This window comes from Notamacropus eugenii, chromosome 2 (genome assembly GCF_028372415.1).
Source record: "Notamacropus eugenii isolate mMacEug1 chromosome 2, mMacEug1.pri_v2, whole genome shotgun sequence".
NCBI lineage: Eukaryota > Metazoa > Chordata > Mammalia > Diprotodontia > Macropodidae > Notamacropus > Notamacropus eugenii.
The window spans coordinates 55680298-55707785 of record NC_092873.1 but is presented as its reverse complement, the minus strand read 5'-3'; the positions used below and the strand labels follow the sequence as shown (position 1 = coordinate 55707785).

General features: G+C 41.4%; 1 protein-coding gene across 5 annotated transcripts; it reads right to left on the bottom strand.

The window, feature by feature from the left end:
- Window positions 1-228: 228 nt before the first annotated feature.
- TRA2B (transformer 2 beta homolog) lies at window positions 229-27263 on the bottom strand. Of its 5 annotated transcripts, XM_072640405.1 has the most exons (10): window positions 27000-27188; window positions 18294-18335; window positions 10681-10814; window positions 9395-9557; window positions 8344-8532; window positions 6586-6701; window positions 4779-4862; window positions 2856-2915; window positions 1812-1885; window positions 229-1212 (listed from the first exon to the last, which is right to left on the bottom strand). In XM_072640405.1, exons 1-10 carry the CDS (start codon window positions 27033-27035, stop codon window positions 1202-1204), a joined length of 909 nt encoding a protein of 302 aa, XP_072496506.1. In that variant the 5' UTR covers window positions 27036-27188; the 3' UTR covers window positions 229-1201. The 5 variants fall into 5 exon arrangements, with proteins under 5 accessions (XP_072496506.1, XP_072496503.1, XP_072496504.1 ...); XM_072640402.1 differs by lacking the exon at window positions 18294-18335 and having other exon boundaries at window positions 27000-27263; XM_072640403.1 differs by lacking the exon at window positions 2856-2915 and having other exon boundaries at window positions 823-1212; window positions 27000-27165.
- Window positions 27264-27488: the final 225 nt, after the last annotated feature.

Genomic DNA, 27488 nt, shown 5'->3' with positions numbered 1-27488 from the left:
CAACCCTGGATGTGGGAACTTTTTAAGTATTTAAAGTGTTAATGTAAGACAGATTGTACTGCGAGCTATTCTGGGACAGACCCCTAAATGACCAATTGTGAAAGCTGTAACAGCAAACAAACTATGATAGAAGGCAATGAGTTGGCCATTTCTTTTTTCTTTTAAAATAATCAGTAATGGAAAACTTAAATGTATTCTTTTAGGAAAACTGAAATTGTCACCAACTTGTTCTCTTTTTAATTAAGTTTATTTAAACACAGTTCTCAAAACAGTCGAGTGAATCAGGCCTCCTTTGGGAAGCAAAGGGATCTCAAAATAGGTTTTGAAATTTACCAGGCAAAGTCTTCAGTTCACTCCTCAAACTGCTGAAGTGTTCCTTTCTCCCATCCGTTATGAAGCACCCATTTTTATTTGTAATCTAAAGCCAAAAGTTAAGATTACATTTGTGGTGGAATGTCCCATTACTCATTGACAGCTGAAAGCTCCGCCTCACCACCTCCAGAACAGCCTCGTGAGGAAACCGGGCCTTCTCTGAGGCCTCCATTAGACTAACTATTGTCCTCACTTGCTATTTGCACAGATTACATAAAGGCTTGACAAACAACATTCAGACAAGCAGTAAGCAATTGCTGGATAGAAATACCTTTAGTTCTAATACTAGTAATACAGAGTTACACAGTATTATAATCGTAACACTCAGTTGGAGATATATTAAGTTCGGTGCTCTCTAAATGGCAAGGGTGAATGGGCATTTGATTTTATTTTCCACAGACTAATCTGAAAATTCAGTTTTCCTAAGCATTGATGTGGTGAAAAGAAAAGTAGAAATCAAACTGTTTATTGTTGGTTTACCATTTGGAGGCATTTTACATAAACGTCAAATCTTCAGGTTACCCTGGATTCAGTAGAAAAACCTTTTAAATGAAGTTTTTGTACAATAGAAACTTCTCAGCAGTCAAAATTTAGACTGTAAAAAAATACATGCAAAACATACTTCTCTGAAAACACTTAACTTTGAACAAAGCACCAAACTACACAAATGCAGAATGAAAACAGCATTTCAACTCCACCAAAAGTAGTCTTCATAAAAGGTGTAAAAGTCACCTATTCACTAGGCACTGTTCACTTTTAAACAGGAGACAATAAAAAAATATTGTCCACAAAACAAAATCCCATTTCAGAAATCCACCATCTTCATGCTTTAATAGCGACCTGCCCCAAACAAACAGACACAGAAAGAGGGAGAGAAGTAAAAACATTAATAATTTTTTCTCTCATCTGCTCCTAGATAGAACCCAGGCCCCTCTTTCCTACACTTTTGATTGACACTATATAACTCAGTAAATCAATCTGTTTCACAGATCTTCACAGAAATACAGCAGATCTGAGATAATACCAGCTAGCTTTCCAGAAATTATTGAGGATTAGGAAGACAGCATTCTGTCTTTACAGTCAGTGGCTGTTGTTTCCATCCCATTGCCTCAATAACACTCACCTGCCCCATCAGGGGCATCTCCCCAACCAGCATATTACTCTTAAGGCAAAAACTGCATGTTGTGTTTAACTCTTGTGCTGAGAAACAATAGATACCATTTAATTATACCCTGAAATTACAGAATTTTGGAAATAATAGCTACTTTTAATGGACACTGGAATAAATGATGGCACAGTGGCTTGCAACAGTTTGGATTACAAAGATTAAAACTGGCAAGAGGCATCCCTTTCTGATTTAAAAAGGTCATATCCTGAGACACTGAGGAAGTTCTGCCAGTCTCAGTAACTCAAAAGCAAAGCAAACATTCTTTACTTACGAGGTGAATAAGATCGAGATCGAGACCGTGACCTGTAACCCCCACGACTGTAATATGGGGATGGTGATCGCCTCCTGGAAACAAATGAGAAGTGATTCAATCCTCAACACAAACCATGTTACCTAAACGAGCCTGTGGGTATACTTGGGCAATGTCAGCTTATGGAACCAACTCAACTGTGGAGTGCTTCCAGTGACCTCCATCGCTCTCATTAATCCTAGGGCTCAGTTTAGATTCAGAGCATTGTGGTCTCCACCCCTTATACAATTCCCTACTCCATGTGATTCAATAGACTTACCAGAAGGGCTGACTATTATACTGCCCCTGTCTAAATGTGGTCCCAATTGTAATAAAAAGTTTGGTCTAGATCCCAAGGAAGCTACCTGTGAGCTGGCCCCTGACAAGCAGCATGGACACCCTTGCTTCAGTAACTCAGCAGCACAGCCAATTCTTCAAACAAAAAGGGCCAAGGGCAGGATGGAGAGACACTACCTTTTAAATCATTTTACCCCTTTCCTCTTTTCTCAAAGCAAGTCTTTGATATATTAAGAGGTGCATGTAGCAGTTGGGAGTATGTAGGTATTTAAAATAACTCAAAGAATCACACCCAGCTTTTATTTCAAAGGTGTTGTTTGCCTGACTGCAGGAAACTAGAGAAGATGCACACAGGAGTGTGCACAGGACAGAGATCAAAGCTCTGGGTCCTTAGGTTCTATAAACAAAGGAAAAACTAGCCATGCTTTAAAAAAGATAAACTGAGGTTGCCCTGGAGTGTGACTTTTATCTATCTAATTAGTACCTTGTGATTTCACATGAAATTTTAAAAACCCTTTTTTCAGCATCTAGTTAACTCCTTGGCATAGGCTGAAAAATGTCCAAAAACCCTAGTATGGCGTGTCTTTTCATTGTTCTTATGAAGCATTTTCTAGCTTACAATTTGGCGAGATCAACATTGCATCGAGAACCCCTTGGTCTGACCAAGTTTGGTGTGAGCCCTGCTGCAATCCGAGACCTTTCCCAACACTAAGACCTCTCCTAGCATACCTGTAAATCTGATCCCTGTCTTGGGCAGCTCTCCACCCTCCTCCTCCTCCACCTCCTCCTCTGTGAAGACACAAGCAAAATACTTTTTTGCAGTTTGGTTTATTGAGTTATAAGTGTATTAGATGACATTAAACAACAAACACACAATCCCAGTATCACAGCACCGGACCTCAGTGGCCACCTAGTTCAACCAGGAGCCAAACAAGCCTCTCCTCTACGGCCACACCAGCCACATCAGCCTGGGCTTGACCTCCCCATCACCCCACTCCCTCCACTTGTGGGTGAGCCCTCAAGGGCTCTATTGGCAAGGGATTCCTCAGATCAAGCCTCAATGTGCCTCTTGGCCACCTCTACCCACTGCTCTTAGACCAGGGCCAACAGGACATGGCTAATAACTTTTCCACATGACAAACTCTTTAAAAATACTTGAAGACAGCAATCATATCACCCCTACACATCATCTTTTCCATGCTAGTTATGGCAAAGCATAAATTAAAGAAGCTGATCCATCCTTCAAGAGAGTTACAAATGCTGGAAAGCAAAAGAATACTGGCTCCCTGGTGGCTACAACTGGGCATAATCCCTTACATTCAAAGGAAAATCATATTAAGCTAATACTTCTCAGATATTCAACAATGCCATAAGGTGTTTTATAAATGAACTGCTAACCATCAGCCCAACACTCACCCTCCCAAACCAAGCCTCTTAAGTTGACATTTGTCAATGTTATTAGAGAAACCCTTACAAGGGAAATATTTGGAAGATTCAGCCAGTTTCTAAAGCTCCAAACTTAAGTCTATAAAATAGAAATGTGTGTGTGTACACGTACACACTCATGCACAAATGCACCCACAACTACCAAATATTGACAACCTGGGGCTCTTGGATTCTTCAGGCCTGAAGTCAGGGGCAGTTCACCTTCTCTTCCCCCTTTTCTCTCCCCAACTCAATTTCTTTACCTCAATCTTTGTCTTGGAAGAATTCTTCCTCTTCCAAGACCCTCATTTTAAGAGTTCATTATAAAAAATGTTTTTCTCTTTTTCAAAATAAGCGGGAGGTTTGACTGTCTCCCTAGCACCTGTAGGTGCTGTTTTCTGTCAAGGACTTTCTGAGGGAGGATTCTCAGACATACTGAAAGAGTGTATAAAAAAAAAGCTGTTTCCTGACTATTCATCCTAAGATAGGATGTCTCTCCGAAAGATTCACTTCAGTGAAAGGCACACTAGAAAGAATTCCCAGAAAGGTCTTATGGCTTTTCTTTCCTTTTACTGACAGAGTGACCTTTCTCCTTCTCTCTGGTCCTTTGGGACACGGGAAGGAAGGCCAGGCATAGGGACATAGGGATACACAAGGACAGCCCAGGCCAGCATGTGGTCCAGGGAGAGTTTCAAGAGCTTCTGTCCTACTCTACAGGCTAATGGATAGAATGGTTCCATCAAGGACACAGGTCTGCTCGCCCATCTGTGCTTTCTGGTGTTTTTAAATGATCACATGAACCTCAGCAGAGTTCACCTGGTGTTTAAAACAGATCAAAAAAACCATTTGTGCCTTAATATTCCACTTCTATGAGTTGTCCAATGGACTACAAGACAGGAAAACTGAATGCCTGTGCCAAGGAGGTCATCAATGGACAAGGCTGCCTTGTAATCTAAAGGAAATCTCTGGGGCCTTAGATTTCTTAGAACAGACAAATGTCTAATAAAGGCAGCATGATTTAACTTAAAATTCTGAAAGTTCCTGGAACATGGGAAAAGTGCAGTTAGATTTCAAATACTATGTCCCAAAGTTGTTTACACTAGAATGATTTTTAAATGAATAGTGAGTCTACCCAACAATCATTACAAATCAAAGACTGTAACCTCACTGGTTACCACAGGTAATTTTGAATAGCTCCCAAACAACTGGAACAATAAGACTTCTTACCTGTAGGATCTACTGTAATAGTCACGATCATCATAACCTCGATCATAGCCTCGATCGTAGTAATCACGACGGCGGGAACTGCCACTACACATAATATAAAAAGGTTAAGTTCTAGATGTTATTTTGTTTTAAAAACAAAACTATACTTCATAATTGCTTGAGCCCACACAAAATTAAACATTCTATCTGAGCAAAACCTTGTATAAAAACTGTAGCAAACTAATCTGGAAGATTCATTTTCAAAGGGGAGGGGAAAGGGTTCTTTTCAAACTATGAATTTGTCACTTGTTCAGTTGTTTTCAGTCATGCCTGACTCTCTGTAACCCCATTTGGAGTTTTCTTGATCATTTCCTTCTCTAACTCTTTTTACACATGAGGAACTGAGGAAAACCTGGTTAAGTGGCTTGCCCAAAGTCACACATCTAGGAAGTATCTGAGGCCTGATTTGACCTCAGGGCTTCTTAACTCCAGGCTTAGCACTTTATCCACTGCGGTTTTTAACTGCCCCCAGTTTAACATTAATTCCTGGCAAAACCTGAGAGCTGTTAAAGGATGCATGGCTCATTTCATATTTAGAAAAGGAAATGCTAAGAACCTGATTGACTGAGCAGCTTCATTAAGAATTAATCATGCCTGACTTCATTTTTTTATCAGAGCAGGAAAACTGAGGAATGACAGCCCCTGAGGAGGCAGCAGTAGTAACAAAGTTGTGGCTGCACAGGGAACATGTAGAGGGCCAACTCACCCATCCAGATTGATTTCATTTCAACAAGAAATGAAAATGACACCTGACAAATAGCTCACATGTGTCAGTCAGGATTTGGACCCCAGATCTTCTCAATTCTAAAGCCAGTCCACACTGATCCTGGCATTATCCACCTTGCTAAAATCTAACTGTGTTCCTCCCAACCTAAATTTTCCTAAAACTCCATTCCAAGTGGTTCTTATATTCTTAAAGTAATTGTGCCTAACTAATTTCTACTTGGTCTGAATATAGGCCATGACAGAAAAAAACCCCCAAAACACACACACTTCACGAAAGAATAGAACCTTAACCCACAGTATGAGCATTATATAATTATAACCTATATTACAACTTCTAATTAATTACTCTTAGGCTTATAACTTTATATTTTAAAATTTCTGGGAGAAGGACACTACATTTTGGGAGTATTGCCTTTATAATGGGCCACATGGTAAGCAGCAGGCTACTGGGATTTTCTATGCTGCCCAGTCTTATAGTACTCACTCTTCCCTATCTCTCCTGATTCTGTCCTTTAAAAGGCAGCAGAGCACCAGAGCCAAGCAGGTGCCCAACATGGAAGATGCACATGGCTAAGCTCAATGGACACATGGATCCTTGTAAAAGATTTCACAAGAGGTAAAAAAAAAAATGACAGCCACTGATCTCCAAAGCATTCAAAGGTTTACAAAGGGCCCATAACCCCAACTAGGTACTAAAACCAGGAACCCAGTTAATGTCATTTTTCTGGAGGACATCCTTCAGTCATCTGAACACAGACCTTCAAGCATATGGAGAGATAAAGGTGGTACCTTAAAGGAGAGCCTCATTTGTAAGAAGCTCTGTCATCAAGAGACCAGACACAGCAGAGCTGCCACTGGAAGACTTTTAAGACTTAGATCTAGCCTTAGAGGTAGCTTTGTGTACTGGCACGCCCTGAGGGAAGTACATACAGCAGGAGCTCTGATCATCTGGATCCCTAAGCCCAGAGGGCCAGTGGAGAGCAAACCAGAATTCTTCCTTCCTCAGTTCAAGTTTCAAGATAGCGAACCAACAATCACTTACTAGGTAGGTCTTCCCATGTAGATTCCAGGGGTCGGGGTGTGGGGTCTTTTTGTTATAGAGAAATCCACTCGGATTCTCCGGCCATCCAGCTCCATCCCGTTGGCACGTTCTTTAGCCTTCAAAACCAAAACAAACAAAGTGAATTGCTAGAGGAGGGGAAGCCAAACCCAGGATGTCTGATGCACCAAGCTGTATCCCAGCCCAAGCTCTTTCTGAGGGCAGCCTTTGTAAACATCAAATGGGACCAGGGCAGAGAATGGTTTTTAATGGCAAGGCAGTAGTGAGGTGTGAGTAATTAAGATTATCATTCTTTTTGAGGGAATTCAATCAATAGAGGGAATTCCCAGTGTGGAAAATTCTCCCACAAATGCAGATGCAACAAGGAATTGCCTGGGGGTGCTGAGGTTGCCTGATGTGGTTAGAAGGCCAGCACAGAATTATGAAGACCTTGGCTCAAATCTTGCCTCTGACATGTATTCTTATGAACTTATTATGGTTAGTAATAAAATAATATCAATCACAGTTCACTTTTACACATTACTAAAAGAGGTTACAAACATGCTCAGGGTCTTGTCCAAGGTACTACTACTAATAACTGGGAAAGCTAAAACCTGAACCTAGAAGAGAAAGCATGATACATACCAATTAATTAAGGAACAAGTGAATTATGAGACTCTGGTAAATAATGCATAAAAGCATGAGGATGAAAATGTCTTTGTGTTGTCCAGTGTCTGTGTATTTAGATGGCCAAGTGAGGAGGTATCCTATAGACCAGTGGACCTCCCAGGGATTGGCCAGAAGAGTCAAGGAGGATGCCTCCTGCTCATGTATTAAAAATATCCCCCTCAAACCCATTTCAAAACATTTTTTTAAATTACAATCCACAATCCTAAGACCATCTCAAACCACACCCACATTTGAAAATATTTTTCCTGCACAAGACTAATCTGCTTCTTCATGAAGGGCCATGAAAGAACTTCCTGCCCTGACACCCTTCTCAGTTCAACCCCTGGCAGATTTGGGAATGGAATGACTTGTTCCCACTGAATGAAAAATGAGCTTGAGTCAGGGTGAAGCCTTAAGTCAGGGATGGGGAACCTGAGGCCTTGAAGCCACATATGGCCCTCAAGTGCAGCCTTCTAACTGAATCCAAACCTCACAGGAACTTGGGACTCAGTCAAAAGACCACACCTGAGGACCTAGAAGCTGCAGGTTCCTTACCCCTGTCTTGAGTTTATCCTAAATTTCCTTCCCAAGAATCTTGGCCATCTTTACGTTTATATGTGATCAAAATGAGGCCAACTCTATCAAAGCTACTAATAAGACAAACGGGGTTATTTTACCACATTAGACTGAGTTTGCCTACAGAAAAAGTTAGAAATCATGGTTAGGTTTGAAGGCAATCCATGAAAGCCAACTTTCTAAGTTTGAAAATTTTGTTTTTGTAATAAATGTGCTCCAGAGCCCCAATACACACTTTGGAGCCCCCAGTTTGTAAAATGGCAGTGGTTCTCTTCTATATCTCCAGACATTCTGGATTCATTTTTAACGGCTTTCAAATGTGTGCTTCTTGCTTCTCTCATCCCTTGACAAAATCTTGGTTTTAATTTTAGACACGTTAGTTTCATTTTTGAAAACTGTTGCTGCCTTTAGCAATTCCCAATTGTTGCAACAATCCTCAACTGGGGAATGTCCTGCTGCAATTCTATAAAAGTACCCAAAGATCTTCCCCAGTTCTAGGTGCGTGTTCCCACTTACCTCCTTAGCATCATCCACGTTCTCAAAGTAGACAAAGGCAAACCCCCGGGAGCGCCGGGACTGCTGGTCATAGACAATGGACACATCCGCAATCGGGCCATATTTGGAGAATACTTCTCTGAGATCCCTCTCTGTGGTGTACAGACTCAATCCAAACACTCCGAGACAACAGTTGGGATCAGGATTGGCCTGTAATTAAAAAGAGAAAAGGACTTAAAAACAGTCTTGAAAAGATTCAAGTTGCTTAAAGAAAAGCACAAATGAGTAACAACATAAGATCTCAGTTCTTTTAATAGAGCTGTGAACTGGGAAGACTGGTGCTAAATCCCTTCTCAGTTTTGGAATTTGGCCCCAAACATGCCAGTTTAAAGAAACAAAAAACAATTGCCATCATTAACACTAATTAATTACATTAAGTATTAGAATTATTAATATTGTTAATAAGATTAGAATAGCTTTTTAGCATACTTAGATGGTTCAATATTATGGAATGAAGATGGAATAATTATGTGCACATGTGACATGTCTTATTATCAAGTGGCATTCCAATCTACTATTACATATACCAAACTAGCTTGCTTTTAGCTGACTGCAGTTCTAAAGTACAGACGGCAGCACAGCCAAAATTACAGACCTGACTGAGCCTTCCATTCTGGACAGCAAGATTAGCATGCACTGAGCCTTTACCAATGTGTACTTGAACATCACTTTATGTTCTACTGCTTCATAGCTCTTCGTATTCCTAGAAATGTTCAACATTTGCTGAATATCCCAAAGCACTGATGCCTGATCATATCATAACCTAAACACTCTACAAATGGCCATCAAGAAACCAAAGACAAGCTCAAGCTCATAATTTGCCAAACATAAAATGTCCTCTACTTCTGTTGCCAATCCAATACTCTATGGACCAACGTCAAATGACATTGTGCTTACAAACACACACCAGAGAGGGGAAAAATAACACAACACCAAGAAACCAAGAGCAGTTGCCAAATGCAATTTCAGGCAGCCTAAACTCTGAACAATGAAACTGGTGAGTTTTTCTTACTCGATTCCCCACGTGACGCCTACGGGTAGACATTGGAGAGTGACTGTGGCTATGCCGCCTTCGGTAATCTCGACTGTATGACCTGCTCCGGGACCGTCTGTGGGAGCGGGAGCGAGAACGTGATCTAGTATAATGCCTTCGAGAACTTCTTCTGGATCTCGATCTACAGGACAAAGTATTCATGGTTATGATCATTTGGATCGATGTCCATACCTGCCTTCCCCTTCTCCCACAGCTAGTGTCTTTGTGGAGTCAGTCTTGGAAGGGGATAGAACAAAGCCAAATAATTCACAATAGGAGAAATACAGAGTACCACATGAATTACAGGAGTAAATGTCTAAGATAGACAGGAAGGTGAGTGAGTGGGAGATGATAAGACAAGATGATACCCAGTGCAGGAGGGATTATCTAGCAATGATGTACAAGGACTGCAAAGAGCAGTGAGAAACCCTAGGAAGAATGGTTAGGAGGCAATTTCAATAAATGTCTTGTAGACATGTAGCACTGAGGGTCTGTACAGGTGAAGTAGTAACAGAGTTCTAGGGAGGCAGTACAGAGACGGGAGAAGCCAAAAAAAGTCTGTAGGATTACCAGTGCAGCATCAGGAAATGTTGGGAGATTGTCAGGGGTCAGCAGGGTCAAATGCCAGTGAGGCAAAGGTTGTCACTAGCAGCCAGTGAATAGATATGGTAGGAGGGACAAAAGAACAGATTCCAAGGGGTGTGTGTGTGAGAAAACAAACACCTGAAGGATGCACGACTTTTTATATTTAGAGGTGAACAGGATGAGATGATACAGTTTGGAAGGGTCAAATGCTTTCTAAAAATGTAGGCAAAAGGAAGGGAAGCTTAGAGGCTACTGAGTCAGGCTGAGGCTCGAAGGTTCTGTGACTTGTCCAAGGTCACAAAGGTAGTGGCAGAGCAAGGATTTGAAGTCAGGGCATTCAGACGCCCAGTCCATCTTATCTACTATGACACACCGAGACTAAAGATACATTCAGGAGAGGAGATGACTGTCTAGCCTTGATAAGGCAACACAAAAAGCCTGTTTGGAGGGAAGGAGCACAAACTTATAGGGAAAAGCTTTGCCACCAGTGAGAGAAGCCTGGGCACAATCTGAGGCGTGAGGAGCAAGGACTTGTGGAGGAAGCCAGCTTTTGGAGGAGCAATTAGTACTCAATAAAGTAACAAAAGCACAAAATCATTCTTTTCTTTCCCTGCTAAGACTCAGTAGCCTTTGCCCCAGCTTCCCTTCTAGAAACCCCTCCAAAGTCAGGGCTCACTTACCGAGACTCAGACCTGGATCTCGACTTGGATCTGGAGCGCCGGGAATCTTCCTTGGACCGTGACCTTGCAGGGGTGTGCCTCGCGGATTTTCCAGATCCATGGGCACTCCCACTTCTGGAAGCGGAACGGGATTCCTAAGTGCAGATTTGTCAAGTTTAATTTGTGCCCTTTCTTGGCCATCGCAATCTAAACAACCTGCAGTGAAACTGTGGCAGACTGACCCCCTTGCCCTTCCAAAGAGGTTACAGAAACACCTGTTCAGTGGATAACTAGAACTTGTTCTGAAGTCATCTAATTAACATTAATGTTTTCCATCTGGGGTGAGTACATTATCCCATCAACCCCATTCTGTTTCACCTGGATGCAGCTGTGACCAGAGCTTATCTACACCTTCCATGGGAAGGGGCACTGAAAAGGGGGTGGAGGGAAGAGATTCAAAGCAAGAGAGGAAGAGGCAAAACCAAAAGAATTTTTTAAAAAAGAAAAGAAAAAAGGTTTTGGGGCAGAGTTCCCCAGAGATGGGCCAGGTCAAAACAAGGAAAGTAAGGAGGACTTGTGTGCTTCATAAACTCTGCAAGTCAAAACAATCTGTGGGCAAATTGGTTTGGTCAGGAAATCTGGGAAACTTGGGAATTTTTGTTCTTTATTTCTCAGGAAATTCTTTGTGAGAAACTTCAACCACATCTAAGAAACTAAAGGGGACAATACAATCCTCTCCATCTATCAAAGAAAGAAGGGCATATCCCCCAGTGGCGGACTGTAATGACTCCAAGAAAGAAGCCCACTCTAGTGGAACTGGTCAGGGCTGGTGACTGCCCTGGTATCAAGTATGGTGGCAATGTTAAGCATCCAAATGAATGAGGTAAAAACACAGGCAAGCCTGTTACCAAAGACAGCACAGAAGACAACCCAAAGGGACTGGGATGGAGTTTGAGAGGAAAGGCTGTCAGCCTAAGGACCTCTGTCATCATGGAGATGACCAAGGAAGAACTGAAACAAGACTGTAGTCATGGCTGATGAACCAGAATAAGCCAGCCCATCCAATGAGAACCTAGAGTGGAGCAAAAAGACAAAGATGAGACAAGGGGCTGACAGAACTGACTCTATAACCAGCCAGGAGCAAGCAATTTAAATGAGCCATAGTATTCAAGAGAACAAGACCAACAGCTCAGTGAAGGAGATCTACTTGCTGAGACACAAACTCAGGGGGTGATTCCTATTAGGTTCACTGAGAGACCAGAGGAAGCTAAATCGTAGTAGACTGAACAGGGAAAAGCCTAGTACATTAACATCCTCTATGGTGGCAAGAAAGCTTTTCTACTCGAGCTAGAAGGAATTTAGGAATCAGTTCTCTGGTCCATTGAAAAAACAAGAAAACCCAGAGACAAATGAAGATCATAAAGGAGAAAGCAGTAGATTCAAAGCCACATCTTCTAACTTCCAGTTCAGTCTATTACCCTCAAGGTTGGCAATGGACAAAGTTTAGTTGGCATTTCTGCAGTAAAGTAATCTGACCTTTAGTCTTAGCATTCATGGGGGCAAGAGATGGAAGGAAATACTTAGTTGGTACAGGCACAATAGAGGGAACCATAAAACAGCCCTCCCTAAACAATGCTGGGGGAGGAACTATTAACTACTTCTAGGCATTTCTGGGTTCCCAGAAATGGAAAGTATTTTAAGAAGTTAAAAGGTGTGAAGACACAATTCAAAAGAGAAACAACCTATTAACAATTAGGTCCAGAGTACTTGTGGACTAAAATGCTAGTCTGCTTGCCTGCTCTACAGGTGGCTTTACTTCAAAGTATGAATAAAGTAAAAACTGAGATGTGGAAGATTTCTTTTCCTAAAAGTGAAATAGGCTTTCACTTAGCTTACCTCACAATTATGATGTGAATCTAAGTAATATTTACAGATAAATGCTTAAGGAATCTGCCCATGGTCACACCAAGTGTCAGAGCTTAAATCTACGTTTTCTACCATACGAGTCTCTAGAAAGCCAAATTTGGAACAAGAAAACAGAGAAAAAGATAATATCATATCTAATTAATAGAAAAATACAGAACTATTCAACTCCTATTTTGCTTTCATCTGGAAATACTGACCAGAGGGGAACTAAAGTCCAAGATTTTACTACACATACACACGCCCACGCACATGCACAGACGCATGCCAACCCATCTGAAACATGCTAGGTCTGTCTAGGCTCCTATACAAAAAGAGAACTTCAGAGCTAAACAGAGGACCGTTAGAGATGATTAATTATCTGAATGCAGGGCTTCATCTCCTTTTTGGCATTCTGGACTCCTTGGATAGTCAAGTCTGGTGAAGTCTAGGGAGCCCTTTTCCAGAGTTTTCAATTACAATGCAACAGTTCTCTGAACAATAAAAGTTCACAGAACCTCTTTCTTAGTTCAATCTCATATTTCATAAGGAAATCAAGGCCAAAAGAGATTAAGCGACTTTTGTAGGACCCCACAGCTAGACATGTAATCTTGTCCAGATATCAGGGATCTTTTCTAGTATGCCGCACTGGCCTTTTCCTCTGGTAATTAAGAGAAAGAAACCCAAAATCCTCATAAAAAATGATCTCGTAGCACTCCCAAATGGGCAGATATCCTGATTTGCTTTTAGTGGGGGAAAAGTAGTTTCTTAAAATAGACTAATAAATTTGACATTCATTCCTAGTAAGATTCTATAAAGGAAATTAGGACTAAAGAATCTGGATATGAACCCCAGTTATGAGCTAAATCCAAGTGTCACCCCCGCTTCAGTTCATTTGAGAAATGAGGGGATAGACTAAATGATGTATAAGGTTCCTTTCTAAATAGGTCATGGGTCTAGTTAAACCAACCTCATTTTCCTTTTTTGATAGATATTGCTATGGATAAGAGCATTTAATTTTGGCAAGGCTTCTGGAAAAAAAATTCTCAATATTATGATGTACCATGACAAATGTAGGCAAATGAAAGTGATCTGTAGCTGAACAACTATAGCAAAAAATAACATACCTACAGCAAGAGTCCTTAGTATGGGGTATCCAGATCCTCAAGGTGTCTGTGAACTTGGATTTTGGGGTGGGGGGGAAATTACATATTTTTTCCACTAGTCACTAATGCAAATCTAGCATTTCCTTTAATTAAAACTATAATTCTCAGAAAGGGTTAGTAGGCTTCACCAGATTGCCAAAGATAAAGAATCTGTCCTATGGAGCTGACACCTAGAAGTTAGAGACTTCCATCTCTGGCCCTGTTAAAACATTTCTATCAATGCCTTGGATAGACATAGAAACCAAACGCAACGAATAGAAACATTAGAATTACATGGGAGGGACAGATGAAATCAAGAAGGGTATAAATGAAGAACCCCATGCATTGCCAAATGCCTAGGCCAGCAGTTCAAGTTAAAGAGACCTGGGGCTTCAAAAGACTAAAAGTTCTCAGCCCGTGAAGAACAGGACACTTTTTATCTATTTCTATGAAAACAAAAACAAACCCTCAGACATGTGGAAGTACATAGTCAAGCTCAAGGAAGGTGAAAGAAACCCTACTGTAGGTTATGCTGACTCAACCCCATCAGAAGGTTGATTGCTGTACCATTCTAAGAGATCACAACCAACCAAGGTAAGCCAAGTACAAGGGAGTCCAGAGACCACTCCACAGGGAATGGCCCAGCTTGCCTTTTGCAAAATCTTTGCCTTGCAAAAACAGGAGAAGGCACATGATAATTATTGAATGAACAGATATGTAATCTGGAAAAGCTATTTCAGAGGGACTGAAGAGACCTTTCCGAGTAGGACTCATGCAAGAGGTGTCCAAAAAAGGCAAGGAGATAAGGCAGGGTGAGTTTTCTGTCACTAAGTATGTAAGCAGAGATAACTAAAAATCATCTTTTAGGGATGCTACAAAGAAGATATTCTTTTGTTGGGGAGGAATTTGAATTCAACATTTATGTCTTAGTGTTAACAAGGATTGATGTTTGGTCAAGAGCCACTTTTGAGATCAGAGCCTGCCACACAAGGAAGAGAACAGCTTCATGGCAGTCACATGTTCCACCAGACCAATTCACTTCCTACAGGGGCCAAGAGATTATAAGGAGGACTCAAGGTTAGGATGATAAGCAAGAATAAGTGAAGATGTTTGAGCCACTGGAATGTCCAGGGTAAATTTGCCATTAGGACACCTGCTCTCTTCAAAATAAAACTTTCCCTAACCAGGCAAGGCTTGCCATATCAAAATTCCCCATAGCCACTGCAACTTTGAAGTCTTGGGTCTATCAGGTTTGTGAAACTGAATTCAAGGCTATTTGGGGGAAAGATTAGTATTTACAGACGCTGTTATCCAAAGGTAATTTACTGTGTCAAAAGGAGTCATTAAGAAAGCAAAGCAGAATGATGGGACCCACCAGTTCCTGCTAGCTTCCTGTTTGTTGTCCCTTTAATACTGAATGGAGGAAGTAGGAACCTGCATATTGCAACAAATAACTTGAGAAAAACTGCCAGTGACCCCAATAAGAATGTAAGCCATGCAGATTAACAGAGGCCAAAAAGTCCACACCATAGACAAACCTGGGCTTTGGGGCACAAATGAAAAGCACTAGACGGCAAAGGAACTTTCCAGGATGATGTAAACACCTCTCCAATAACATTTGAGAATAAGGATTCAACTGAGGAGATTAAGAGGGGAAGAGAAGAGCTTTTCTGATATAGACCTGAGACCTGTCATCTTAGCAAATGAAGTTGAGAAGCTCAAATCATGTGCAGAAGTGTTGTTAAATTACTCGGCATTTTCAGAATCTACAAGATGCCAAGGATCTGAATCATTTATCTGGCAAAGGCCAGTGAGAATAGATTTAATAGGATGAACCAAGGATAGGAAATTTAATATGGAAGAATGGAACCATGGATTGGGACATACTCAATCAGGCCTGGGTCTAAACACTCAAAAAAGGGGTGAAGTACAGAAAGATTTTGACCAAGTCACTGGACATCTAGAGATAATACTGTTCATCTCTACCAGCAACCAAAACTGTAGAGATCATCATGAAGACTTCATGAATTAAATTGTGGTTTCTTCACAATAGTATGAGTCTAACTTTGTATGGGTAAAAGGATACCCAGTAGACCTCTTGCCTAAGGGAGCAATACCGAAGGTATTTTCAAAATTGAATGTGATCAGAAAGGATATGACGTCAAAGAAAACAGCCTTTTTCCAGAAGAAACAAAAAGGCATGGCATGTTAGAGTGACAGATTTCACTGATATCAAGAAGGTACAATGTTATATCTCCCTCTTAGGGCAAAGGTTTCTGGAATGGTTCCTAATTAGTGGAAAAATAAGAACCAAGACATATAATTATGTTCTAGCTAATGTCACACTGAAATCCTGGGAAAAGCTGCACATATTGTCATTTTAAAACCCCAAAGGGAAAAATATTAGTACTGTTCCAACCCCAAGGAGGGGTAAAGTACAAGGAATCTGAAATTGCTACAAGGTTTAAGATCTAAGCCTAGCAAGCTTGATCAGAAAGCCTGACTCCAACACTACAGCCAGAAGTACTTATACCAATACAAGTTGAAATAGCTTTTCTGGGGAAATCAGGAACAACCCTGGCCAACTAAGAGGCCAGGCACCACAATGCCTCCTCCCCATCCACATAACCTCACTCTAAATAAGTGGCAGAATTCTAAAAGCAAAAAATATTCCCAGTACAAGAGATGCTGGATAGGATAACTATTCCCAGCTTCCAGCAACCCCTGAGCTTTGGTTTTTAGTTCCATAATGAATGATGATCTACTATATTGTGTGGACTATATATTCATTCCCATTACTAAGTCAGAACTATAACAACCTAATAGAGTGGATCTGCCCAAACTGTTACTAATGTCACATAATGGGGAATGACTGGCATGGGTAAGTCCCAGTGGCCAGGATCCCAAAGTTCTCATTACCCCCACAGGGGCCTGTACAAACATACTATTCTCCAACTTCTTTTAAGCACTAAGTAAATTTACTGAATGGAATGAGAGGATTGGTGATGATACATGTGGGTAACGATCATTTTTAAACTAGATATAGACATTTTGGGGACATGCTAATGTAGTCTAGAAGGTACAGATCACAGAATAAGCTAAGAAATCATATACTTAGGTCACACAGCAAAGAGCAGAAAATAGTACTAATCCAGGAGAAAGGCCACACACAGGTGAGAAGTCCCCTCAACAAAATGTGTTTTTGGGATCGGTATTGTACTACTGTACATTTACACCCCTTGTCTCACCTTAAAGAGACTTAACTAAAAATAAACCACATTAAGATAGCCAAGGACTCCTGAATGCCAGATCATTGAGCAGCTGAAATCCTATCTTTCATGGAGTAGCCTTAATGGTCCCAGATTATGAGACCTTATACAGTCACAACAGATGCATATACATGCATGCAATATAGGGAGAAAGACACCCCAATGCTTTCCTTCTCAGGATTTTTAAGTCCTGAGAAGGAAACGTCCCCAAAGTTATCTCTGGCAATAAGCCATAGAGATTGCATGGGGACAAGTATCTAGCTAGGGTCCTCTTGTGCAGGGACAATTTTTTACTTTGTTCTGAGATTACAGAAATGGCTCAACACTATGAAAAACTCCAACCCCCTAAATATGAGCCATGCATTTTTAAGAAATTTGTCATGCTGTGAAGTGTAAACCCCTGGAACCAAAACTGTTTTAGCTTTTTTTTTTTTTTTAAGGAGTTACTAAGGGCTAATGCATTCTTTTTTGTGGGGAGGTGGGGGGGAGTGGTGGTAGGGAAAGTAAAGTTAAAATGAAGAGCTACCTGAATTTTTCTCAGGGAAAACGATCCCTATGACCTTCCTAAGACAGCAGGAAACTATCTGTTGGGCAGGTGCCTTGATAAGGTTGTACAGTGGCTGCAATCTCTTACGGAGAGCAACAAGTTAATGGTTCTTTGTTCTACACCTAACTGAAGTTTTAACCTTCTGACTGCTGTAACCCACATTTAAAAATGAAAAATAGGGTGTTTAGGCAGATTTCCCCAGATGGGTTGGGGCAAAGTATGGGGACAAGGAAGAGCTGGGGAAACCATGCATTGCACCAGCCAAGCCAATCAGTGGCTGGATGCTAGATCAGATTAGACATCAATACTCTATAAAATTTATCATTTCAGGACTAAGTTCCTGTCTGCTTTTGTATTCCCGACCCCTTCCTCACTAAGGGTTGCAGATGACAGTGAGGATGAGCAGGGAATTTTTGAGGCGGTTGTACTCTTGCTCGGGTATAGTGACTATACACAGGAGACAGACTTAAGAAATTTCAAAGAGAACTGTGCATGACATTCAGAAATCAGGTCTGTAAAGGGTGATGCTAATACTGTTTGATTGATAAGATAAAAGTAATTTGGAAAGACAAGAAAGTAATGAGACCACCAAAATACTGATGCAAAGAAATAAAATAGATCATAAGGAGCAAAAAGGTACTTATTCTTACTTTATGAAAATTTTGGTGGTTTTCCTACAGCTCAACTTTTGACTAAAACTAAAAAGAAAAATAAACTCCACACAGAGTTTTAGCTTTAACAGTGCCTGAGTGTGGTGGTAGCAGCAATTACCTTCCCCACTCCTGAAGTCCCAGAGCTGGTGTCCTCATTGGTCTAGGGGAGGGAAAGTATGGGGTCAATGGCATGAGAAGGGTGGGGGAAACAAAGCCCCTTCCTGGCCTGGGTATTCCACTAGCAGTAGTACCAGAGGTCACCCCTCCATCATTAGTCAGGGCAGTTGGCATTAAAGCTGCCTGATCAAAAATGCTTCCCCTGGTGGAGGCAGGCTAGGCCCTGCTTGGCCTCTCCCTGGGCCGCAGACCACGCATGCACGCTTAGCAAAATATACACAGGGACACAGAAACAGACTAGTGAGTACTTAGCGTAGTGCTTTCTCATTCCAGATTACTTCTTAGCTTAACTTCACTTTTATTTCTTTTCTTCATTCTTCCGTTTCAAATTCTGACTTCTTTCATCTTCCCCACTTCACACAAACTGCTCAATATTCTATAAGTGGGACTTCTGGTCTGATAATTAGCATGCATTCTTTTTTTTTCAAATTTCAGCTTCACTTATTCCTGAGCTTCAAATAATTCTCATTTATAAAACTTGTCAAATGACGACTTCCGCATTTTCCTTCTTCAACATTAACCTTAATAGAAAAAGAACAGGATGAAGAATATTTTAAAACTCCAGGATAAAATCTAGTGCCAAAACTGAAACTAGAAAAAAAAGCCTTTTTTGTTTTTTGGTTTGGACTTTTAAGAACTAGAATATGCAGTTCAAAAAACTGATACATCAGGTTTTCAGCTGGTCTATAATTGTCAACTCAGTCTATACTGCTAATAGTTACTTATCCCTGAAATGAACATGAAGTACACAACTGAACATTTGCTGTTCATTAACATTTAAAGCCCTATTAAGTTGACCCAGTGTGAAATCTATTTAGATATCAATAAAGAAAATACTCAGATATGTCAAAAGGCCAAATTAAGCAAAGTCGCTAGTCAAAGTGACATTCTGAATACAAAAATGCAGCAGGAACAAAAAGTCTAATTCATTTGTACATCTGATGACAACCATTCAGGGCTTAAGTAATTCACATTTACTGTGAATCTCAACTATTTAATACTCATTCAAATTCATACATTTTTGCACTGCATATTTAAAGACTTCAATTAGAAGGAATCAAATTATGTCACTGCATCTGAAAAAAGTGGGATATTGTGATTTAATCCACCCTCTCTGAAAAGTTCTCTAATTTTAATTTTGTTAGCTAACTTCATCATTAAAAAATCTTTCCCCAAAACAAAAACATCGAATGGTCTGATCAATTATACTGCATGGTCTGTTAGAATTGATGGTAATTACAGAACTAAAAATAGTTAAAGGGGGGGAAATCTATAGACTGTTTTGCATTAACCATCTATATGAACAGCCATAAAGAGAAGAGCAAACTTGAATCCAACAATAGTTATTATTTCAAAAAATTCATTCTGAAGATTAAAACAACAAAAACCCCCAACACACAGTTTCAAAGAAACCTAAATGGACATTTTCCCTTAAGCATCTAATATTAAGATATTTTTAGAAGGCAGTGAATATACAAAAATGGAAAATTACTCAAACTAAATTGGCAACCATGGAGAGAAAATGTTATTTCTCAAATTTAGGTGAATCAACTATGACTTAATAAAGTATTATTAATGCGCTCTCTGGAGTATGAGTGTAATTTAGATAGCATCACCAAGTGATGCCAACATCACAGAAACGGTGCAACCTTAGCATTAGCTGAGTTAAGACAAATGAGCTACAAAGCTCATATTGTGCCATGTCATCTAAGTTCATCTGAAAAGTATTATCTACACTATTTTCAGGAAAAAAAACCCTATTATTTCTTTTTTGCACCAAGGCAATGAAATAATGCCATCATACAGAGTCATGTTTCATGGATTAAGACACAAGCAATAAAAATATTTCTGTATTTTCAGTTTCAAAATTCCCTCAATTCAGTTTATGACATTTTAGTTTTAGCCTAAGATAACTTTAAATTGGTTTTATTTATGGGATAGCTTCACCTTTTACAAAACTTGAATTACAAGTAATTGTTTTAGAAGAGTTGACAGAAAAATGGGGAAGGTGGCTCATTTGCAGAATCCCAACCGTAATCATGGAATCAGAAGGCCCAAGCACTGTTTCCTCTTCGGTGCCTGACTGATGGAGTGGGCATGGAGGTGGATAAGGATCAGGAACACAAGTCTTCTGGATGATACTTCATCCCTTTCTACCTAAGGCACTGATACCTGCTCAACGTATGACACCTCAAACCTTAGTTTTTATGGTCTATACCAGTGGCTTATCCCCAACTCCATACAACCAACTACAGCAATCTATGCCAAGTTGATGGTAGGCTCATAGTCTATCCTGCTTACTGTTCATTTGCTTAATGACTATAAGGATCAGTAGGTTAAATCCATTCCACTAAAAAATTTATTGCCACAAATGACTTTTTTCAAGCCACTGGCATGCTCAAATCCACAAAACTAAACATCCGTAAGACAACTTTAAACAGATTCTCAAGTGGGCAAAGAAGGCAAAATGAATGGCTATAGTAATATCAAGCTGTCCTAAAGCTAAAATCTTAAAACAATTGGTTCTCTGTAAACAGCATTAATATTCTTTTAATAACTGCTCCCACAGCCAGAAAATAAGACCCTAAAAAGCTAAACTTTCTCTTCCATTCAAGTCCTTCTGTGACATCCCATTGTGCATAGCGGTCCTGATGCCTATACTAGGGCAATAGCTCTGGCAAGGTCGTTCTGATGGCAAGCTGGCAAGGCTTCTGATGAAGGGCAAAGAGGCTAGGTAACTAGACTGGTCACAAAGTGAGCAACTCTTGGGCCATAACAACTCTTTGAAGTCCCATCTGCTCAGTAGCTGAATGGCTTCAGTCAGTGGAGGGGGTACGCACTCCAACTATATTCCCAGATCCTTGAAAGTAAATAAACATGGAGCCAACAAACTAACCCAATGGTCACAAGCAAAGATGCTGTTTTTGTGACCCTGCTGGCCACCCCCGCCCCAACCCACCTTGCAAACTGGCATGTATCACAAACTTTAAATTTATATTCTTAGAGCATTCAACATTTCCCTGAAATGGCAACCACTTCTTATATTAACCTTCTATAGAACTACCATTTGACATAACTGCCCAAATTAACGCAGAAGTTACTGTAACCTTACACTACAAATACACTGAAGCTAAATGGCTGAAACTGCAATAATCAGAAAACGATATTCCATGTTATATACTGAATTTAAAAGCAACATATTTAGAGGAACCAAATTTGCCACAGTAAAGAGGTTAATGACAAAGAACTTTTAATTTGAAAATTGCAGAGAATAAGCTATGACAAAATGAATAAATGCCAAACCCACATCAAGATGATCTCTAAACAGGGCAGGTAAAAAGATTTACACCAATTTCCTAAATACCATAATTCTGTCACCAAAACTTAAAAGGGTGACATAAAATTATGTTTTGTTTCTTTCATTAAAAGGATGAGAATCAAGTTTCATGCAAAGTCTTTGCAACTATAGCTCCGTTCTCTTCATTCAGCAACATCACTCAAACAGAGGAACACCTGCTATCTTCCTCTATTCAAATGAGTGTAGTGAGATCTTCGGGGTAGGCACCAAAGTGAGTGTCATGAAACATACCCACCCTAAAGCCTTCCCTTCCATCTTTGACAAAGACAGCAGTTACTTACCTTGTCATTTGTCATTTTCACTTATTTCAGTTAAACTTGTCAGACTTCATTTCCAGACTGAGGGACCAGAAGAATTATCACTGGTTGTCCAGGTTCTTTATGGAAGGTTTTGGTTTTTTTTTTTAAAAGAAACTCATTTCAACCAGGAAGTTTCTTCAGCGCTATACTACTTGCAAGTTATTTAACAATCTAATCTGAATTGTGGTGTCAGAAGAATGACAATATCATTTCCTATTTGGCCGATATTTTTTGAACCTTTATGCAACATCCTTAAATATAGGGGTGAAGTATTATGCTTTGAAAATAGAAACTGCTGGAACTAGAGAATTGTTAGTGTTGGAAAAGAAGACACAAGGGCAAAAGTTCAACATTCAAAAGCCTGGAGAGAAGAGAGTGGTAAAATGTGTTTGAAGGATTATTACACTGGGGTAACAACTGTAGTAGCAACAGAGCAAGAAAAATTGAGCTTCCAATCTCCTATATTTGATTCATCATAAGGAAGACTTCTAAAGCTGGGAAATCCTATTGGTTTGTGCAGCGTCCACTTCATTTGAACTACACGTTAAGTCTCCTAGTAGCTTGAGGCAGAGAAATGGAGAGCAACTAGGAGCTTAGATAGACAGTTGCTTACAAAGTTGGTTCTGCCAACATGGACCCTCTGCTGCCAAGTACTCCTGGGTAAAGCATTTCCTGTGGTTTGTGGTTTCTGGTTTCTTTAGGTTTAGTATTAACCTGCAGTTGATCTACAAGTACAGAAACTAGAGTGGTATTCAATAGATCAATGGTAAGAAGGGCAGGCCCATTGACCACATCACTACCGTGGCCATTTTAATGCTTCCTCCTCTCTCAAATCAACTGCCTGAATCAAGTCTGCCCAACTTTTTGTTCTGGCCAATCCTCTCCCTGTACCTTCATTCCTATTTTCTTATCTCCCCCCACCCTAACTTTATAGCTTAACGTAAGTTAGCTACATGTTAACATAAGCATTTTTCTTCTCAGAAATCTTGCTAAGCTTTTTAGCGAAAGGGCCAAACTGTAGTTTGACTAGGTTAGCACTTTAAAAGAAATGAATCAAAACTTACATACCTTGTCGAGAAACAAAATAAAAGCAACACAAATATATTAAGTAAAGAATAATAGGATATGGGCTATTAAAAAGGAGGGGGAATTTTAGGAAATATCATTTAAGCAAACCGGTTTAATGAAACAATCAAACCATTCCATTAACAGCAATCTAATAAACAACCCCCCCTCCCAAACTGACCAATTTGACTCACCAAAATAAATTCAGAAAGGATCCAAAAGAAAAAGTATTTAGTGAAGAAATACTTTGTGAGGAACAGAAGTCTTTTTTCCCTATCCAAGGGAGAAACACTTTCAAGCACATGCATAGCCAGCCTAATATTAACTGGTTCTTTGAAGACTTAAAGGCGGAGAGTTCCAACCATAATAGCTGACAGCATTTCAACTGATTGGCACAGGGCTTAACATAGCAACAGTATTAGTTAAAAACATGCACCTGCCCATGTGGCAGCAGGACTTGAATCACATTATTTGGGGCCCAAGTAAGTGTACCCTAAAGGCATGCTATGAAAATACTGCATTGAATGGTTGGGGGGTGGGGTCAGACAGTACAAGCCCTTCCCTTCCTTTGGGGTAGTAACCTCTGAAGCCCATTTTTACTAAAGACAGTAGTTTTGTGTTGGTTTCTCTTATTTTTGAGAAGATGCTAAATGAAGTAACTTTTGAGGCTAGGAAGAAAGCCTTTTGTGTTTAAGTAGCTTCCTACTTAGTCCTTTTTGGCAAGTAGTACCAAATTAATCAACTTTTTGTAAGATTTCTCAGTATTTCATGAGGTGAGAACTCAGTAGTGGTCTTTAAACAGTTCTACAGGAACTTGACTTACCAAGCTCCCTTCGGGAATCCATTACCCAAGACATCTACTTGTGTTTAACACTATCCACCTATTTCAGGGCTCACCAAATTCTCATGAGAAGACTAAATGAGGGGAATGGGGCAGAGCTAATACTTACTTCAGCTATCTGGAGGGAAAACAAGTGTTTCCAATGTCTTTACATGTTCTCGGGATTGATCACAGGCTTTTAGGATTAAGAGCTGCAAGGGACAGATCTTTCTTTAAGTGTCCCCCTCCCATACTAAGTGACAACTCACTAGGCCCAATCAGAGAGGAGCATGTACCTCAGTCTTCCAGATCCACTACTTTCCCCACTGCCTCAAACTGACTCCTGAAAAAGGAGCCTACAATTCCAGTCCACTTCAGACCTTAATTTAACACCAGAAGGATCAGAATTTAATCCTACCCTTAAGGAAGAGGTACAGTGCATTTTTTATCCTTAAGGCAAAGAAAAGGAACATAGGATGAAAACTTTGCTATCAAAGTAATAAAATGCAATACTTAAATTGGCATGCCCAGTCTTACCAATGTAAACACACTCTATGACTAGCTATATTCTATTAGGCTGCTAGACTTAGATTTCTTTGTTTTCTACCCACCAGACCTTCAGATCACCAGAAGAAAGGTATCCCCAATGTTTATTTGTGGGATGGTAACTTTACACGAATTATATATGAACCACAACTTTACTCCACTCAGTCAAAACTTTTTGTCCTTAACAATTTTTCTTTAAGCAGAATTTCAATTTAAAGGTCAATCCCGGAATCTTAAAGAGAACAGTGGAACAAAGAGAAGATATTTTAAGCAACAATCCCCTTGAAAAACTAGGTCTTTTTATATAGTTCATAGATAAATCAATGTGGGACAAAGTGGATAGGTTAGTATGTTATTTACTCTCTGTACCCAATGTAGTGACTGTTGACAGCCAACTAGAAGGTACTCAATAATTCACGAACTTATTTGGCAACAACAACAATTTGGCACAAAATTCCACCACTATTTATATATTATGGGAAAAATTTCCAGTTGAGTTCTATGGACATCAAAGATGACTGATTCACACTTGACTGATTCAACTTTGCCACACATTTCTTAACATGTTCAGAGCAGTCACAGTGGTACAGTTGGGGGACGGGGAAGCAATGGGCTTGGAGTCAAGTTCTAGGCTAATGATGCTGGTCTCAAGTTTTCTTTGTAAGATGTGGAGGCTGGACTAAATGACTCTTCTCTTCCAAGAATGTAAGCTTGAAGTCAAGGATTCTTTTAATTTGTATCCCCAGTACCTCACACAGTGAGTACATACTAAATGCACGTTGACTGAAATTAAGCTCCTAGGATAGGATCAGCCTAAAACACCAGCTCTTTCAATGGACTGTACATCAGTTTAAAGAAATTTAGCACTTAGTATTACATTGCCAATTAGTGAATTATACTTACTGTAAACCATATCCCAAAGTGGAAAGGCGAACAAGCATGGAAGATGTTTATGAAAAGGACCTAACTCCTAAGCCTATCATTTTAGCTAAACGTCTTAAAACACATCATCAAAGGTCACTTTTCTACCCTTGGATTATGTGTTATGGTCTAACGTATAAATTTGTATTCTTCACTGATTGAGTAAACATAATGAATGTTTTTCTTGCTGACCCCAAGGGGAGAGCTCTAGATGACTACCTATGGGCTTCAGAGCAAAACTCACAAAACGGTGTATATCCTTGTCACCTATGCTTACAAAGTGAAAAAAAGATATAGTTCTGAATACGAAAGCAATCCCCCACAGTAAAACCTCCTGCCCAAGAAATGGTCTACTTCAAAGGAGGCAGCTTAATTGGTATCTCAGAGCCACATTCCCTGCACTGACTGGGTAAAGGGACTAAATTGGTGAAAGCTTGCTGATGGAAAAAGACTCCCTTGCAAAGCTGGGGATCCAAGTAAGCTGACTAAATCCCCATAATCCTGTGAGGTAGCTAGTCAAAGATTAGCCCTCTTTACAGATGAGGAAACTGAGGCCCAAGGTTAATGCCTTGATGATCATAAGGTAGCTACTACCAGCAACTTACACTGTCAACTAGAATTTAGTGCAGGGTCATTAGGTTAGACATAGAAAGGCTCTCTGTATAAACCCCAATTACAAATAAAGTGGACAGAAAGGGGTCATACATCGAATGTCAAGGTGCCATATATGCCATGACTCATTTGTCAGGGTACCTGAGGGGTAAAGTAGTTTTCCTCTTTAAAGAATTATTTTTTATTCCGATTTGACCTTAAGGTTTCTCATCTATGAAATGAGCGGGCAATTAACAGAAAAAGATGCTTCCACAGAAAGTCAGTCATGGAGCATCCAAGCTAAAGAACGGGGAAGGGAGGGCTCTATGGCTTGTCCTCAGATAGATCCTCTGGTCCCCATTCCCCCCAAGCCAGGAGGCAAGGGACACAGGACAAAACCTCTGGATTTCAGTGCCGCGTCCGGCACGTCGCCTCCTCCAACGGCAGCGCGCGGGGGCTGGATTTGAAGGCGGGGTCACCCGCGCTGCCTCGTGGAGCCCAAGAAAGGCCCCTCCCCCCCGCTTAGGTCGGTTTCCAGGGGCCGCAGCCGCCGACCTCAAATCCAGCACTCCCCCCGGACGTCCAAAGGCGCCCCCTCCCCGCACCGGATAGCCGGGAGCGAGTCGCTAGTTGGGATTCTGCCTCCTCTACTCTCTAGCACTTATGAGGCGCCCACTGTGTGCCAAGCGCGGGCCCCTGCCCTCGAGGAGCTCACAGTCTAACGGGCCCGGCCGCGTCCTCCCGCGGCGGCCTCCACATCCGGGGCCTCGCTCGGCCCCTCTTCCGGGATCAGTTTCCTCCTCCGCCAGCCCCCCCCCCCCCCCCCGCCCCCAGCCCGGCCGCCATTTTGTGCCCTCGGCGGCGGCGGCGACGCGGGGCCCAAGATGGCTGCGGGGAGAAACCAGACACCACCAAGCCCCCCCCTGCCCGCCGAGCCCGGCCGGGTCGCCCCTCCCCCCGCTCCGGCTCGCGCCCGCCGCCATCTTTAACGGCCTCCCCCCAACGGCCGCGGCCCGCCCGCCCTCCCGCCCCGCCGTCTCCACGTACCCGCTCGCCGTAGTTCTGCTCGCCGCTGTCGCTCATGGTGCCGCCGGGCTGCCTCGCTGCCCTGTCCCGCCGCCGGATCCGCCGCTGCCGCTGCCTCAGCCGCTCGCTGCCGCCGTCTCGTCCGCTGCCCACTGACCTCCCGCCACCGCCTGCGCGTCCCGCTCTGCCAGCGCCGGAAATGACGGAGGGCCTTTTCTACGCGTGCGCGCGCTCTCAGGCGCGGCTCCTCCCTGTGGGCGGGGGGGAGGAGCTTTTTCCGGAAGTGACGTAAATAACCCCTCCTACCCCCTTCGCTCTCTGCGCGCGCTCTGGCGGGAAAGTAGCGGGATGGAGCGCGCGTCTTTGTCGTTGGCGGAACAGGGAGGAAAGAGAGGCGGGGCCAAGGCTGCCGAGCGCCATGTTTTGAGGGTCCCTTCTCTCCGCCCCGCCCCCCCATTACCGAGACCCCGAGCCAGGGATCCCCCTCTTTGAATCTGGCCGGCTGTGGCC

Excerpts from the sequence above, each read along its gene's own strand:
- TRA2B (XM_072640405.1), bottom strand. The coding sequence starts at position 27,035 with ATGAGCGACAGCGGCGAGCAGAACTACGGCGAGCGG. Across the intron at positions 9,558-10,680 it reads AGATCCAGGTCTGAGTCTCG|ATCGAGATCCAGAAGAAGTT; the intron begins GTAAGTGAGCCC and ends TTTGTCCTGTAG. Across the intron at positions 2,916-4,778 it reads TATTACAGTAGATCCTACAG|AGGAGGAGGTGGAGGAGGAG; the intron begins GTAAGAAGTCTT and ends GTGTCTTCACAG.